The sequence below is a fragment of the Platalea leucorodia genome, assembly GCF_965183815.1.
Source record: "Platalea leucorodia genome assembly, contig: HAP1_HAP1_SCAFFOLD_370, whole genome shotgun sequence".
Taxonomy (NCBI): domain Eukaryota; kingdom Metazoa; phylum Chordata; class Aves; order Pelecaniformes; family Threskiornithidae; genus Platalea; species Platalea leucorodia.
Genome location: NW_028121211.1, coordinates 33,345 through 46,874, shown reverse-complemented (window position 1 = coordinate 46,874; position 13,530 = coordinate 33,345). Strand labels below are relative to the sequence as shown.

General features: G+C 51.9%; 1 protein-coding gene across 1 annotated transcript; it reads left to right on the top strand.

The window, feature by feature from the left end:
- Positions 1-10,803: 10,803 nt before the first annotated feature.
- LOC309604122 (olfactory receptor 14A16-like) lies at positions 10,804-11,760 on the top strand (the record flags this gene model as incomplete). Its single annotated transcript, XM_082339033.1, has 1 exon — positions 10,804-11,760. The coding sequence occupies one exon, from the start codon at positions 10,804-10,806 to the stop codon at positions 11,758-11,760; it is 957 nt and encodes a 318-aa protein (XP_082195159.1).
- Positions 11,761-13,530: the final 1,770 nt, after the last annotated feature.

Sequence of the window (13,530 nt, the reverse complement as noted above, 5' to 3'; positions counted from 1 at the left end):
CTGATCCCTTTGTTCATGAGGTACTGCCAAAGGAGGAAAACACGCTCACAAGTTAGGACTGCTCTGAGCAAAGCTATTCCCATTCCCTGCCCCCTCCAGCTCGCCACCCCACCTCCCCAGCATACATTGCTTTTCTCCTCTCTTTCAGGACCTTAGTGCATCCCCCAAGTTGGAGCTCTGGTTTGTGCTGGCTGAGTCTGATGGGAGGAGCAGGGCTTTGCCCACAAACTCTGAACGAGTCATCCCTGCTCTACAGCACTGGGCACGTGGGAAAGTGGGTGACAGACATTAGGGCTTACACAAACCTAAGGACACAGCGGAATATTTTGGAAGTGGCTCTGATGCTGAGTAAACCTGGATGTGTTTTATCAAGCCAAAGGGCCAAGCTGGACAGACCAGCACTGAGAAGACCACATCCAGTTGGTGTCCATGGCCAGCAGCTCCAGGGAAGCAGTAGCCCTAACACACAGATTATATCTGTAACCCACTTGTAATATAGAGGAGCTGAGAGATGCTGCTCTGCATCTTCCAGCAGGACAACGCTAGGGAAACTCCTGGATGTGCTAAAAATGCAGTGATGTGAGCAGAGCCAGCTCAGTCCTCGGCCCCACACACTGCACTGTCCAGAGCCCCACAGGTCAGAACGAACTGAGGGGCTTTGCTCCCATGGACACAGCTGCATCTCAGGACCTGCAGCATTGGTGTGTGAGCTGCATCTGAACTTGCCTTGTTCCCAGAGAGTCCAAGGGTAAGAACCAGGGAAGCATGGACAGGAGGGGAAGATGGAGAAATGCCTCAATGCTCTTGCCAAGGGAGCACTTGGGAGTTTATCCTCCTGGGGATCAACCTGCAGAGAATTCGACTCAGCTTGAGAACCCATGGCCTTGACGGCAGAAGCTCTGCTGGGTGGGAGAGGAGACCAAGGGGTTGCTCAACAGAAGGCATCTGCACTGCACAGGACGGCAGGGAGGTGCCAGAATCCCCTTCCCAAGACCTTTATGGTAGCAGTTCAGTCTCACTCCCTGCCCATGTCTCTGCTGCCTGGAACTGTCCCTGCTGGCAGTTGCTTCTCTGTCCCCACATCTCCTCCCTGTCAGTGCTCACAGACGCTGTCCCACCCGCTGTATGCTCAGCTGTGCAGACCCCTCCTGGAAGCAGGGCACTGCCCAGGGGCAGCTCGGTGGTTGCAGGCTCTGATGGGAATGTCAAACCAACCCTGACGAGGCTGAAAAGGTGCTACTGGTGCTGTCTGTAAGGCACAGGGTGTTGATTTCTGATACTCCCAGGTTTATTCATCTCTAAGAGAAACAGATTTGGAGTTTAAGTGCCTCCTCCCAGAGATGTGAATTTCTATGTCCCATTGCCCATCCAGACGAGCAAGAGCAGAAGACAGAAAGAACATGATCCTACCTTTCAAGTAGGCACTGCCTTGATGTGCTTCTTGAAAAGTTCCCTTGGAATTATCCTGAGGACGATCTGAGGCTGTGAGCAACCCTGACCCATGCAGCACTCTCACGAAAGCAGAAGGATCCTGCCCTGTCGGGGGTCATTCCTTCCACGCACAGCTTCTCCCCGCAGTGCCGTGGGGAGCTCCCTGCTCTGGGACACAGCCCCCTGCGGCACAGGACCCTGCTCTGAAGGACAGCCCCGGGCACCCCTGGCTGTACACCCAGCTTCACAGCCCTGCAGCCGTCCCTGGCAGAAGGCAGCCATCATGCCCTGTCTGTGCAGGGAATCCCTGCTCTGGAGCACGTCCTCCTCCTCTACATCAGAGAGAGATCCCACAGGCTGTGGGCTATGGCAGCTTTATGAGATCCCTCCAGGAAGCTAATTTGCATTGCCCTGTACCCGGAGACTTACCGTGTCAAGGGCTGAGAAGATTCTTCCTCCACTGAGCTCTCAGCATCCTCCCACTCCTCACTGCCCTTAACCTCTCTCTGGCTCACACGTCTGCCCTCAGTGCCTGCAGGCAGCACCCTCAGCCCTGCTGTGCTTTGCAGAGGAGCTTCTCCTGGGCAGAGCTCTCTCTCTGCACCAGTGCCCCATTGCCATGAGTTCTCTCCATCCCAGGAGCCCGGCCCAGCTCAGCAGAAAGGACCAACCCAAGGCATTTTAATGACCCCTCTGGTGGGTTTGGGGCTGAGTCAAAGAACCTCAGACACTGAGAAGAAGCTGAAGAAATCTCTCAACAAGTCAAAGTCAGATGAAAACTCCCTTATTGGAGCTTTAATGGGTCCCACTGAGGGACATTACTGACAAAGCCTCCCTGGGGCTCATTAGAGCAGAAAACGGGAGACACTCATGACAGGTAGGCAAAGGCAAGGAAAAGGTGGCTCTGATGTTGAGTAAACGTGGATGTGTTATATAAAGCCAAAGGGCCAAGCCCTTACCCTCAGCCCCTGAGAAGGGAGATCCTGTCCCTCACACATTGCCCAGGGCTCTTCCTGGGGCATTATGATGTGGGAATGTGCAATGTCAAGTGCAGGACTATGGTACGACACCTCCTAGGCTCCTGGGTATGGACAAGGAGGCCATGAGGCCCTGTTGAATTAAAGGTATGGTGTCTCCTCACAGGTATCAGTGGCAGAGACAACAGCCATAGCCAAAGTGATGAAGACCTCGGCTGCGCTGGGAGCTTTCAGCATTGCCACATTCCTCTGTCATCTCCACCACAGGCTGTCCTATGGCGTTGCATCACCCACGCCTCTTTCCCTGCAGGCTGCAGACTTTTACCCTGCTAACCCACCTTGCTCTCACCAGACCATCTTCCTTCCTTTACTGATCTCTCTCTGTCCTCCCTAGCCATTCCTTGAAACACAAAGCCTTGGGCTGATCCGGACTCCCTCGGGGTGACCTGTTCCACCACAGCGCTGCCCTTTGAGTGACATTCCTTCTTTCTCCTCTTGTCCAGTATGGACCTTCCAAGCTACAGTTTGTGGCATTATTTCTTTCACATGCTGTTTCCCACTATGAAGAAAAGCTCTGCCACCTCTGAAACTACCCTTCAGGTGCTCTCAGGCTACTCCTATACTGCCCTGAGCATGTCTGTCTCTGCCACTGGGCCAAAGATGCCCAGGTCCCTCAGCCACTGCACAGAGGTCGTCTGCGCTAAGTCCCCACCCTAGCTTACCTCCACTGGACACTCTCCTGTTCCTCCCTACTTCTCCAACATGGGGAGCTGCACAGTGCAACGCACCCATGTGTGTGGGGCCACACCAGTGCTGAATCAAACAAGATGATAACTCAAGTTGTGTGAGTGGTCCGCGCTCCTCCTAATGCATCCCCATATGCAGCTGGCTTTGTCCATGGTGTGCACACACCACTGGCTCACATGGTGTCCCTTGTAGTGCCCAGGCCCTTCTCGTCAGTGTTACGGCTCAGCATGTCAGGTCCCAGGTGACCCTGATGTACAGGGTTATTATTCCCCCCGATGCAGGACTGGACACTTCTCCTTGAGACATTTACAGACGTTTCTGTTGGCCAAGTCCCAGAGTTTCTGAAGGTCCCCCTGGACTGGAGCTCCACTTGGTCAGCTGTTACTGTTTCCGTGCGGATGGCTCATCCTTGTTGGGGTGTCTCTTAACAGGGTAACAGCATGGGGAGTTGCAGGGCACTAGAAATATCACCTCCTGGAGAAACTGGGGGGGTCTGGTACTGATAAGACCATGGGTCTGGACCTAGAGGGGAAGTTGCCCTGATGTGAGAGAGCAGCATGGAGCTCTGCTTGGGGATGTACTATGAGTCAGCTGAGAGCTGAGGGGTCAGAAGAACATGGGCAACACCGTGGTGGGTGGATGTCTGCTCCAGACCTCTTGATCAGGAGGATGATTTAGGTAAGGCCTTCTTCAAACAACTGCAAGGAGCATCATGTTTGAAGACCCTGGTCTTCATGGGGGACTTAAACTACCCCAATATCTGCTGAAGAGGCAACATAGCAAGGTGCAAACCACCCAGAGCTCATTGATGACATCTTCATGACAAGAGTGACTGAGGAGCCCGTGAGGTGAGGGACTTCACACTTACAAACAAGGAAGAGCTGGTCACGAACATAAAAGTCAGGGATGAGAAGGTAGAGTTGAGGCTCCTGAGAGAAGGGAGCAGGGCCAAGAACAGGACTTCAGGAGAGCAGGCCTTGTCCTGCTGAGGGACCTGCTTGGAAGGATCCCATGGGGTAGGGCCCTGCAGGAAAGAGGGGTGCAGAGAGCTCTTTGATGGTCAAGAATCTCCTCTTCAAGCTCCAGAATGGTCCACCCTGACATGCCGGAAGTAAAGCAAAGGTGGCAGGAGGCTGGCGTGGATGAAAAAGGAGCTCGTGGCAAAAAGCAAACATGAAAAGGAAGCACAGGGAAGGTGGAAGATGGCTGCCTTCCGACCCCAATGATCTGCACTGCCGGCCTGTGGGTGAGTTCCCCTCGAGATACTCAGGCATGGCGGTAGTGAACTGTGGATCTTGTTTGGCAGCATAGAGTTGATTTTTGTAATAATGGAAGGCAAAGTATAGTGAAGAGGTCACCGTTAGATGAATTGTTGCAACACTGGCAATGTATTGATGAGATGGCCAAGTTGAGCTCTTTACATTCCAGAATCTACAAAAATCAGAGAGAAGTTTCCCCTTCAGGTTGGAAACTGAGGAAAAATCTCACAGGACACAGGCGAGTTCTAGCAGAGAGGGGGGCATCACAGAAAAAGTGATGAAGGTCATGGAATGCCCAAAGGCAAAGTGAACACCTGATAAGTCCTCAGGATAAGTTCCTCAGGAAGAAGTACAAGGGGCTGTGAAGGCTTGAGTCCTCCACTGTGATGAGCACCATCAGGCCATTCCTTATGAGGACCATGAGGTAGATGATCAGGAAGAGTGTGAAGCGCAAGCCGGTTGGCGTGATCAGAAAAAGAAATCCAAGTCCAGCACTGTGATTTCTCATGCAACTTCTTGGGGTCATTTTCTTCACATAAAATAATCCAAACAGGCTGTTAGAGGATGGCGGTGGCTCATCCACCATCACATACAGCTCACCTCAAGCACAGAATCATAGAATCACAGGAAGGTTTGTGTTGGAAGAGACCTTTAAAGCTCATCTAGTCAACCCCTCCCCTGTCATGGCTGTAGTGGGTTGATCCTGGCTGGATGCCAGGTACCCACCAAGCCACTCTATCACTCCCCCTCCTCAGCTGGACAGGGGAGGGAAAATATAACGACAGGCTATAAGCTTGCGGGTCAAGAAAAGGACAGGGAGAGATCACTCACCAAATACCATCATGGGCAAAACAGACTCAGCTTGGGGAAGTTAACTTAATTTATTGTCAATCAAATCAGAATACAGTAATGAGAAATAAAATCAAATCTTAAAACACCTTCCCCCCACCCCTCCCTTCTTCCCAGGCTCAACTTCACTCCTGATTTTCTCTACATTCTCCCCCACGAGCAGCACAGGGGGATGGAGAATGGGGATTGTGGTCAGCTCGTCACACGTTTTCTCTGCCACTCCTTCCTCCTCAAACTCTTCCCCTGCTCCGGCATGGGGTCCCTCCCACGGGAGACAGTCCTACATGAACTTCTCCAACATGAGTCCTTCCCACAGGCTGCAGTCCTTCATGAACTGCTCCAGCATGGGTGCTTTCAACGGGGTGCAGTCCTTGAGGAACAGACTGCTCCAGCGTGGGTCCCCCACAGGGTCACAGGTCCTGCCAGCAAACCTCCTCCAGAGTGGGCTCCTCTCTCCACGGGTTCACAGGTCCTGCCAGGAGCATACGCCAGCGTTGGCTCTCCACAGGGTCACAGCCTCCTTCAGGCATCCACCTGCTCCAGCACAGGGTCCTCCACAGGCTGCAGGTGGATATCTGCTCCACCGTTAACCTCCATGGGCTGCAGGGGGACAAGTTGATTCTCCATGGTCTTCCCCACAGGTTGCAGGGGAATCTCTGCTCTGGGGCCTGGAGCACCTCCTCCCCTCCTTCTTCACTGACCTTCGTGTCTGCAGAGTTGTTCCTCTCACATTTTCTCACTCCTCTCTTCCAGCTGCTGTTGTGCAGCAGCTTTTTCCCCTTCTTAAATATGTTATCACAGAGGCGCTACCACCATTGCTGATTGGCTCAGCTTTGGCCAGCAGCAGGTCTGTCTTGGAGCTGGCTGGCATTGGCTGTATTGGAGATGGGGTAAACTTCCGGCATCTTCTCACAGAAGCCAACGCTATAGCCCCCAGCTATAAAAACCTTGCCACAGAAACCCAATACAGATGGAGACAGACTTTTTAATAGGGTCTGTAGCGATAGGACAAGGGGTAATGGTTTTAAAGTAAAAGAGGGGAGATTCAGACTAGATAGAAGGAAGAAATTTTTTACGATGAGGGTCGTGAAACACTGGAAGCCCTGTAGCCCCCCTGCTACCAAAACCTTGCCACACAATTCCAATACAATGTCAAGGGACATCTTTCGCTGCATCGGGTTGCTCAAAGCCCCATTCAGCCTGACCTTGAACACTTGCAATGATGGGACATCCACAACTTCTCTGGGAAACCTGTTCCAGTGTCTCACCACCCTCATCGTAAAAAATTTCTTCCTTATATCTAATCTAAACCTAACCTTTTTCAGTTTAAAACCATTCCCTTTTTCCTCTCACTGCAGGCCTTGGTAAAAATTCTCTCTCCCTATTTCCTGTAACCCCCCTTTATATATTGAAAGGCCATGAGAAGATATCCCCAGACCCTTCTCTTCTCTGGCCTGAACAACCCCAGCTCTCTCAGCCTTTCTTCACAGGAGAGGTGTTCCAGCCCTTGGATCATTTTCATGCTCATCTTCTGGACCTGCTCCAATGGGTCCATGCCTTTCTTGCACTGGGGATCCCAGAGCTGGACACAGTACTCCAGGTGGAGTCTCACGAGAGCGGAGTAGAGGGGGAGAATCACCTCCCTCGACCTGCTGGCCACGCTTCTTTGATGCAACCCAGGATACAACTGACTTTCTGGGCTGCAAGCGCACATTGCCGACCCATGTCCAATTGTTCATCCACTAATATTCCCAAGTCCTTCTCTGCAGAGCTCCCCTCAATCTATCCATCCCCCAGTCTGTATTGATACTGGGGATTGCCCCAACCCAGGTGCGGGACCTTGCACTTGGCCTTGTTGAACTTTATGAGCTTCACATGGGCCTGCTCTTCCAGCCTGTCAAGGTCCCTCTCAATGACGTCTTCCCTCTAGTGAATCAGCTGCACCACTCAGCTTGGTATCATCTGCAAACTTGCTGAGGGAGCACTCATTCGCACTGTGTATATCGTTGATGAAGATATTAAACAGTATTGGTCCCAGTACGGACCCTTGAGGGACACCGCTTGTTACAGATTACTACGTGCACATTGAGCCATGGACACCACCATCCAGCATATCCCTTATCTATCTAATAGTCCATCCATCAGATCCATATCTCTCCAATTTACTGGCAAGAATGTTGTGGGGGACCGTGTCAAAGGTCTTACAGAACTCCGGATAGATATCATCCATAGCTCTTCCTGTTGATGCAGTCACTCCATTACAGAAGGTCGCTAGATTAGTCGGGCACAATTTGCCCTTGGTGAAGCCATGATGGCTGTCTAACCACCTCCCTGTCTTCCGTATGTTTTGACAGATCTTCCAGGAGGATCTGCTCCATGATCTTACCCAGCACAGAAGTGAGAATGACTGGTTGGTAGTTCCCAGGGTCCTCCTTTTTACCAGTTTTTAAAAATGGGTGTGATATTCCCTTTTTCCATTCACCGGGCACTTCGCCTGACTGCTATGACTTTTCAAATATGATGGAGATTGGCTTGGCAACTACATCAGCCAATTCCCTCAGGACTCCGTGATGCATCTCGTCGGATCTCATGGACTTAAGTATGTTCAGATACCTCAGGTGGTCTTGAACCTCCTACAATGGGAAGGACTTCATTCCCTCAGTCCCTGCTTTGAGTTTCGGGGACTTCACAGAGGTGGGAAGGGTGATGGCCAGTGAAAACTAAGGCAAAAAAATTCTATCTATCTCAGCCTTCTCCATGTCAGTTGGTGCTAGTTGTCCTGTCTTATTTGGGGGGGCGGGGAGGGTTGGGCGTGGAGAAGGGGAAGGGGAAAGGAGAATACATTTTCTTTAATCTTTCTTTTCTGATCAACATATCTGTAGAAACCCTTCTTATTATTCTCCACGTCTCTTGCCAAATTCACCTCCAACTGTGCCTTAGATTTTCTGATCCTATTCCTACACATCCAGGCAGCATCCCTATATTCTTCTAAGGATACACATCCCTGTTTCCACTGCCTGTGCATTTCATTCTTACACTTTTGTTTGACCAGGAGGTCTTTACTGGGCCATGCTGGTCTCCTGCCTTTCTTGCCTGATTTCTTACACATCGGAATCAAGAGCTCTTCTGTGCCAAGAAAGATTTCCTTAAAGAGCTGCCAGCTCTGTTCAGTCCTGTATCCCTGAGGGCAGTGTCCCAGGGCCTCCTATCCACTAATTCCTTAAACAATTAAACATTTGGCCTCCTAAAATTCAGGGTCTTGACCTTACTCTTTGCCTAGCCCATATCCTTTGAGATCGTGAATTACACCAGGGCATGATCACTGCAGCCCAGGCTGCCATCCGTCTTCGCATCCTTAAGTAGTTCATCTGTGTTGGTAAGCAACAGGTCTTGTAACACATTGCCTCTGCTCTGGATGTCTACCACCTGGCCTAAGAAATTATCCTCAATGCACTCCAAGAGTCTCCTGGACCACTTACAGCTCACTGTGCCACTTTTCCAGCAGATGTGCAGGGGACTGAAGTCCTCCAGCAGGATCAGAGCCTGCGAGTGCGATGCTTCCTGTAATTGAAGTACAAACGCTTCATCAACAATCTCCTCTTGGTCGGGTGGCCTGTAGTAAACACCAGCCACGAGGTTTCCTTTCTCGGCTTAGCCCCTAATTTTTACCCATAACCTCTCAACCTGTTCATCGCTGTTTTTCAAAGACAGCTCTGTGCAGTACTAACAAATTAGGGTCAGGTCAGTTGTCCTAAATGTGGGCATCTTCTTTCATTTCTGCTGGTGAAGGGGGTTCCCCACCAGCCTATAAGAAGATGCTCCCAGGTGCTGCCCTGTCGCTATGAACTGCTCCATTAGAGCTTGCAGTTACCTTCAGGTATCTTGGACCACCTCCTGAACCTCAAATTTCACCAGGTGTTTGAGCAGCTCACTGCACCCTCCAGCTTCATTAATTAGCATCAGAGCTGAGACAAGGAGCTCACATGCAGGTGGCCATTTGGTGCACACCTGAACTGAGGCAAGAGGAATCCCACCTCCTGTGGGACTGTGGAAGGCATGGAGGGAAGCTGAGTCCCCCTCTAGCCCTAGGAGACCCAGAGTGAGATGCCTGCATTGCCTCAGCCGAATCCCTTCCCTCAGCAGGGGTAAAGGAGATCTGTCACTGCCTGGGTGTCCTGTCTAACACTGTGACAAGAAGAAGTGATTCTTAGACATAAATCTTTTTCTGAGAGGAGAAATGCCACTGCTGGGAGTAAGTGTCTCCCCCCAGCTAAGGGAGGGAACATCAGTGATTCCTTCAGGCTGTTTCCCAAGAGGTTCCCCTGGAGCCCCAGGGACACCTGGAGGGAGCCCCGAGGGGGCAGAGAAAGTGCTGCCTTGGGCTGGTCCTCAGCTCCTGAGCTGGGCCGGGCTCCTGGGACAGAGAGAGACAGCTCTGCCCAGGAGCAGCTCCTCTGCAAAGCACAGCAGGGCTGAGGGCACTGCCTGCAGGGACAAAGAGAGAGGAGTGAAGCAGAGAGAGCTTAAAGGCAGTTTGGAATGGGAGAATGCTGAGAGCTGACTGGGGGAGAAATCTTCACAGCCGTCTATACGGTAAGTCTCTGGGTAAAGGGAAGTGAAGCTGTGGTTCCTGGAGGGATCTCCTGAAGCTGGTACATCACACAGCCTGTAGAATCTTTAAGAAGAACACTCACAGGTTTCCTAGTGTAGAGGAGAAGGAGGACATGCTCCTGAGCAGGGATTCCCTGCTGCACCATCAAAGGGACAGGGCATGATGGCTGCCTTCTCCCAGGAACAGCTGCAGAGGTGTAAATCCAGGTGTGCAGCTGGAGGTGCCCAGGGCAATCCTTCAGAGCAGGGTCCCTATGTCCCCAGGGGGCTGTGTGCTGGGCAGGGACTCTGCCCCCTGCCAGGGTCAGCACTCAGCCTGCCCGGGGAGCTCCCCATGGCGCTGCGGGGAGAAGCTGTGGGTGGAAGCAGTCGCTCCCAGCAGGGCAGGGCAGGGTCTTTCTGCTGTTGAGAGGCTGCTGCATGCGTCCAGAGTGCTCTCAGATCCAGATCACCCCCAGAATGCTTCTGAGGTGACTTTTCAAGAGGAAAGTTTATGTGGGGGTTACCTGAAAGTGAAGGAGACTGTGCTTTGAGTTTTCTACTCTTGGTTAGCTGGGTGATGAATGAGAAATTAAAATGAGTGCAGTAAAAATGCTGACAATTTTTGCTCCAAAAGAACACTCCCCTGGTAAACTTACGAGTGGGTAATAGCTGACCTAAATTCTGAGCAGGAAAGCTTATTCCCCTCCCTGCTGCACTGTATGGCAGGACTGCATACTCTGGAGCACACAGCAGATCCCCTGCTGCTCACGGCACATTCAAACAGACAGCAAAGGAACTCCAGAAAAGGAGCTGAACGAAGACGTTACCAAGGAATAAGACAATTGGAGCATTTCTATGAGAAACATTGAGTTTTATGCCAAGGTGTTTGTCCTAACCTGTCAATGACTTCTCTTCCTTGGACAGGTCCCTGTGCCCAGAGGCAGCAGATGTCCAACAGCAGTTCCATCACCCAGTTTCTCCTCTTGGCATTCGCAGACACGCGGGAGCTGCAGCTCTTGCACTTCTGGCTCTTCCTGGGCATCTACCTGGCTGCCCTCTTGGGCAACGGCCTCGTCATCACCGCCATAGCCTGCGACCGCCACCTCCACACCCCCATGTACTTCTTCCTCCTCAACCTCTCCCTCCTCGACCTGGGCTCCATCTCCATCACTGTCCCCAAAGCCATGGCCAACTTGCTCTGGGACACCAGAGCCGTCACTTTCTGGGGATGTGCTGCTCAAGTCTTTTGGTTTCTCTTTTTAGTTGTAGCGGAGTATTTTCTTCTCACTGTCATGGCCTATGATCGCTACATTGCCATCTGCAAACCCCTGCACTACGGGACCCTCCTGGGCAGCAGAGCTTGTGTCCACATGGCAGCAGCTGCCTGGGGCAGTGGGTTTCTCAATGCTGTGCTGCACACTGCCAATACATTTTCACTCCCCCTCTGCCAAGGCAATGCTGTGGACCAGTTCTTCTGTGAAATCCCGCAAATCCTCAAGCTCTCCTGCTCACACTTCTATGTCAGGGAGGCTGGGCTTCTTGCAGTTAGTGCTTTTCTCTCTTTGGGTTGTTTTGTTTTCATTGTGGTGTCCTATGTGCAGATCTTCAGGGCTGTGCTGAGGATGCCCCCTGAGCAGGGATGGCACAAAGCCTTTTCCACGTGCCTCCCTCACCTGGCCGTGGTCTCCCTGTTTATTAGCACTGCAGTGTTTTCCTACCTGAAGCCTCCCTCCATCTCCTCCCCATGCTTGGACCTGGTGATGGCAGTTCTGTACTCGGTGGTGCCTCCAGCAGTGAACCCCCTCATCTACAGCATGAGGAACCAAGAGCTCAAGGATGCCCTGAGGACATTGATTAGACATTTTTTCAGCAGCCATAGACTGCATACCTTCCTCTGCAAATGACTGCCAGTGTATCTTGTGGCAGGCCAAGCCTGTCATTCCTTCTCTTTTTTTCCCTTCTTTTTTTCTTTTTTCCATTTCTGATGATGCTGTCTGCAACGAAATGTCATTATTCATCCCCTCCTACTTAAGAATCCACCTGTCTTGTGTGATCCAGTGACTTTGTGTAAATGGGGAGTCAGTGTCTCTGTGTGTTTAAGCAAAATAAATGAACCTGCAGCAACTTCTTTGTCTGAGATCCATCATCATCAGACCATGAATGAAAAGGAAATGAAAAGACCTTTCTGGCTGCAGCAGCTTGGGGCAGGCCACTCTGTCACTGGGGCAGCAGGAGCTGCTTGAGGACCCCCGGCCTGGGCTCTTGTGCTGGCCTGGGGAGAGGGGATGGCCCAGAGGGGCTGCAGACCTCTCAGAATATCCTGGAGAGGAGGTCACTGGGTCCAATTGACCACCACAGGTGTCCCCCATCTCTGGGGCTGAGCCTTCTGTGTCCCCCAGGAGCTGCTGTGCCCTTCAGAGGGGCTGGGGCTGTGGGGTGAGCACCCAGAGCTCTGCAGCGGCCTGCGGTGTGCACTGCCGTGGGGCCAGCCCAGGCTGAGCAGTGCTAGGAATTGGGCAGGGAAGGTGGAAGAGCTTGGAGGGAGCTGGGTTGTGCTGGAAAGTGCCCAGGAGTGAAAAACATCAGTGTATAGCTTGTAGTGTGTGACCTTGCAGGGTGAGGTCTCATACCAGGGGTTTGTGGTGCCGAGCCAGGGGTTGTGGAAGGGATCAAAGACAACAGGTGCAGGAGAGAGGAGGCCAGTCTGTGCCCTTTATGTATGGACAAACCGGGAAGGTGGCCCAGAGCCTTTGTCACCCCCCAGCCTCTCTCACCAGCCATTTCCAGCCCTGGCCGTTCACCCCAGGTTAATGGGTAAGTCTCGCTGTGAGGCCATCTCCATCCTCCTGCTGGACTCAGTGCCTGCATCGGGGAAAATGGCCAGCCCTGCCTGGGCTCCATCCTGGCCCAGACTGCAGCAGACCCCAGAACAGGGCTGTCGGCGAATCCCCACATGAGACGTAGCTGGGGCTGGGGCTTCCAAAACATGATGGCCATGGAGAGAAGGGGCAAAGATGACTGTCATGGGGATGTTGTGGGGGACCTTTACCCAGCCCTGAATGCATACTGCTGTGTGGTGTGCCTTCACAACAGGGCTGTGAGGCCATGAGCGGGGTAGTGGTGCTGGGACAGTGCAGGGAAAAAGCGCTGAGAGGGACCATGAAGCAGCTGCCAAGAGGTGACAACAAGGACAGGTTACACAGAAGGGATTTATATAAGTTACCTTGTTGTGGAGGTATGCTTTGGGGAAGAGCAAAGCTCACCTGGAGTTGGAGGCTGTAAGAAAAGTGAAGAGCAAAAAGAACTTCGATCGCTGGTGAGAGAGCAAGGCTGAACATGGAAAATGCAGGGCTGCCACTCAATGGGGAGGGGGATTTCATAACAGCAGATACAGGTGGGGCTGAGGGACTTAATGTTGACTTTGTCTGAGTCTTTACTGATGTTGTGGTTTAACCACAGCCAGCAAGTAAGCACCACAGAGCCGCTCGCTCACTCCCCCCACCCCAGTGGGATGCGGGAGAGAATTGGAAGGGTGAAAGTGAGAAAACTCGTGGGTTGAGATAAGAAAAGTTTAACAATGGAAGTAAAATGAAATAGAATAGTAGTAATAGTAATAATAATATACATAGTACAATAATAATATACAAAGCAAGTGATACACAATACAATTGCTC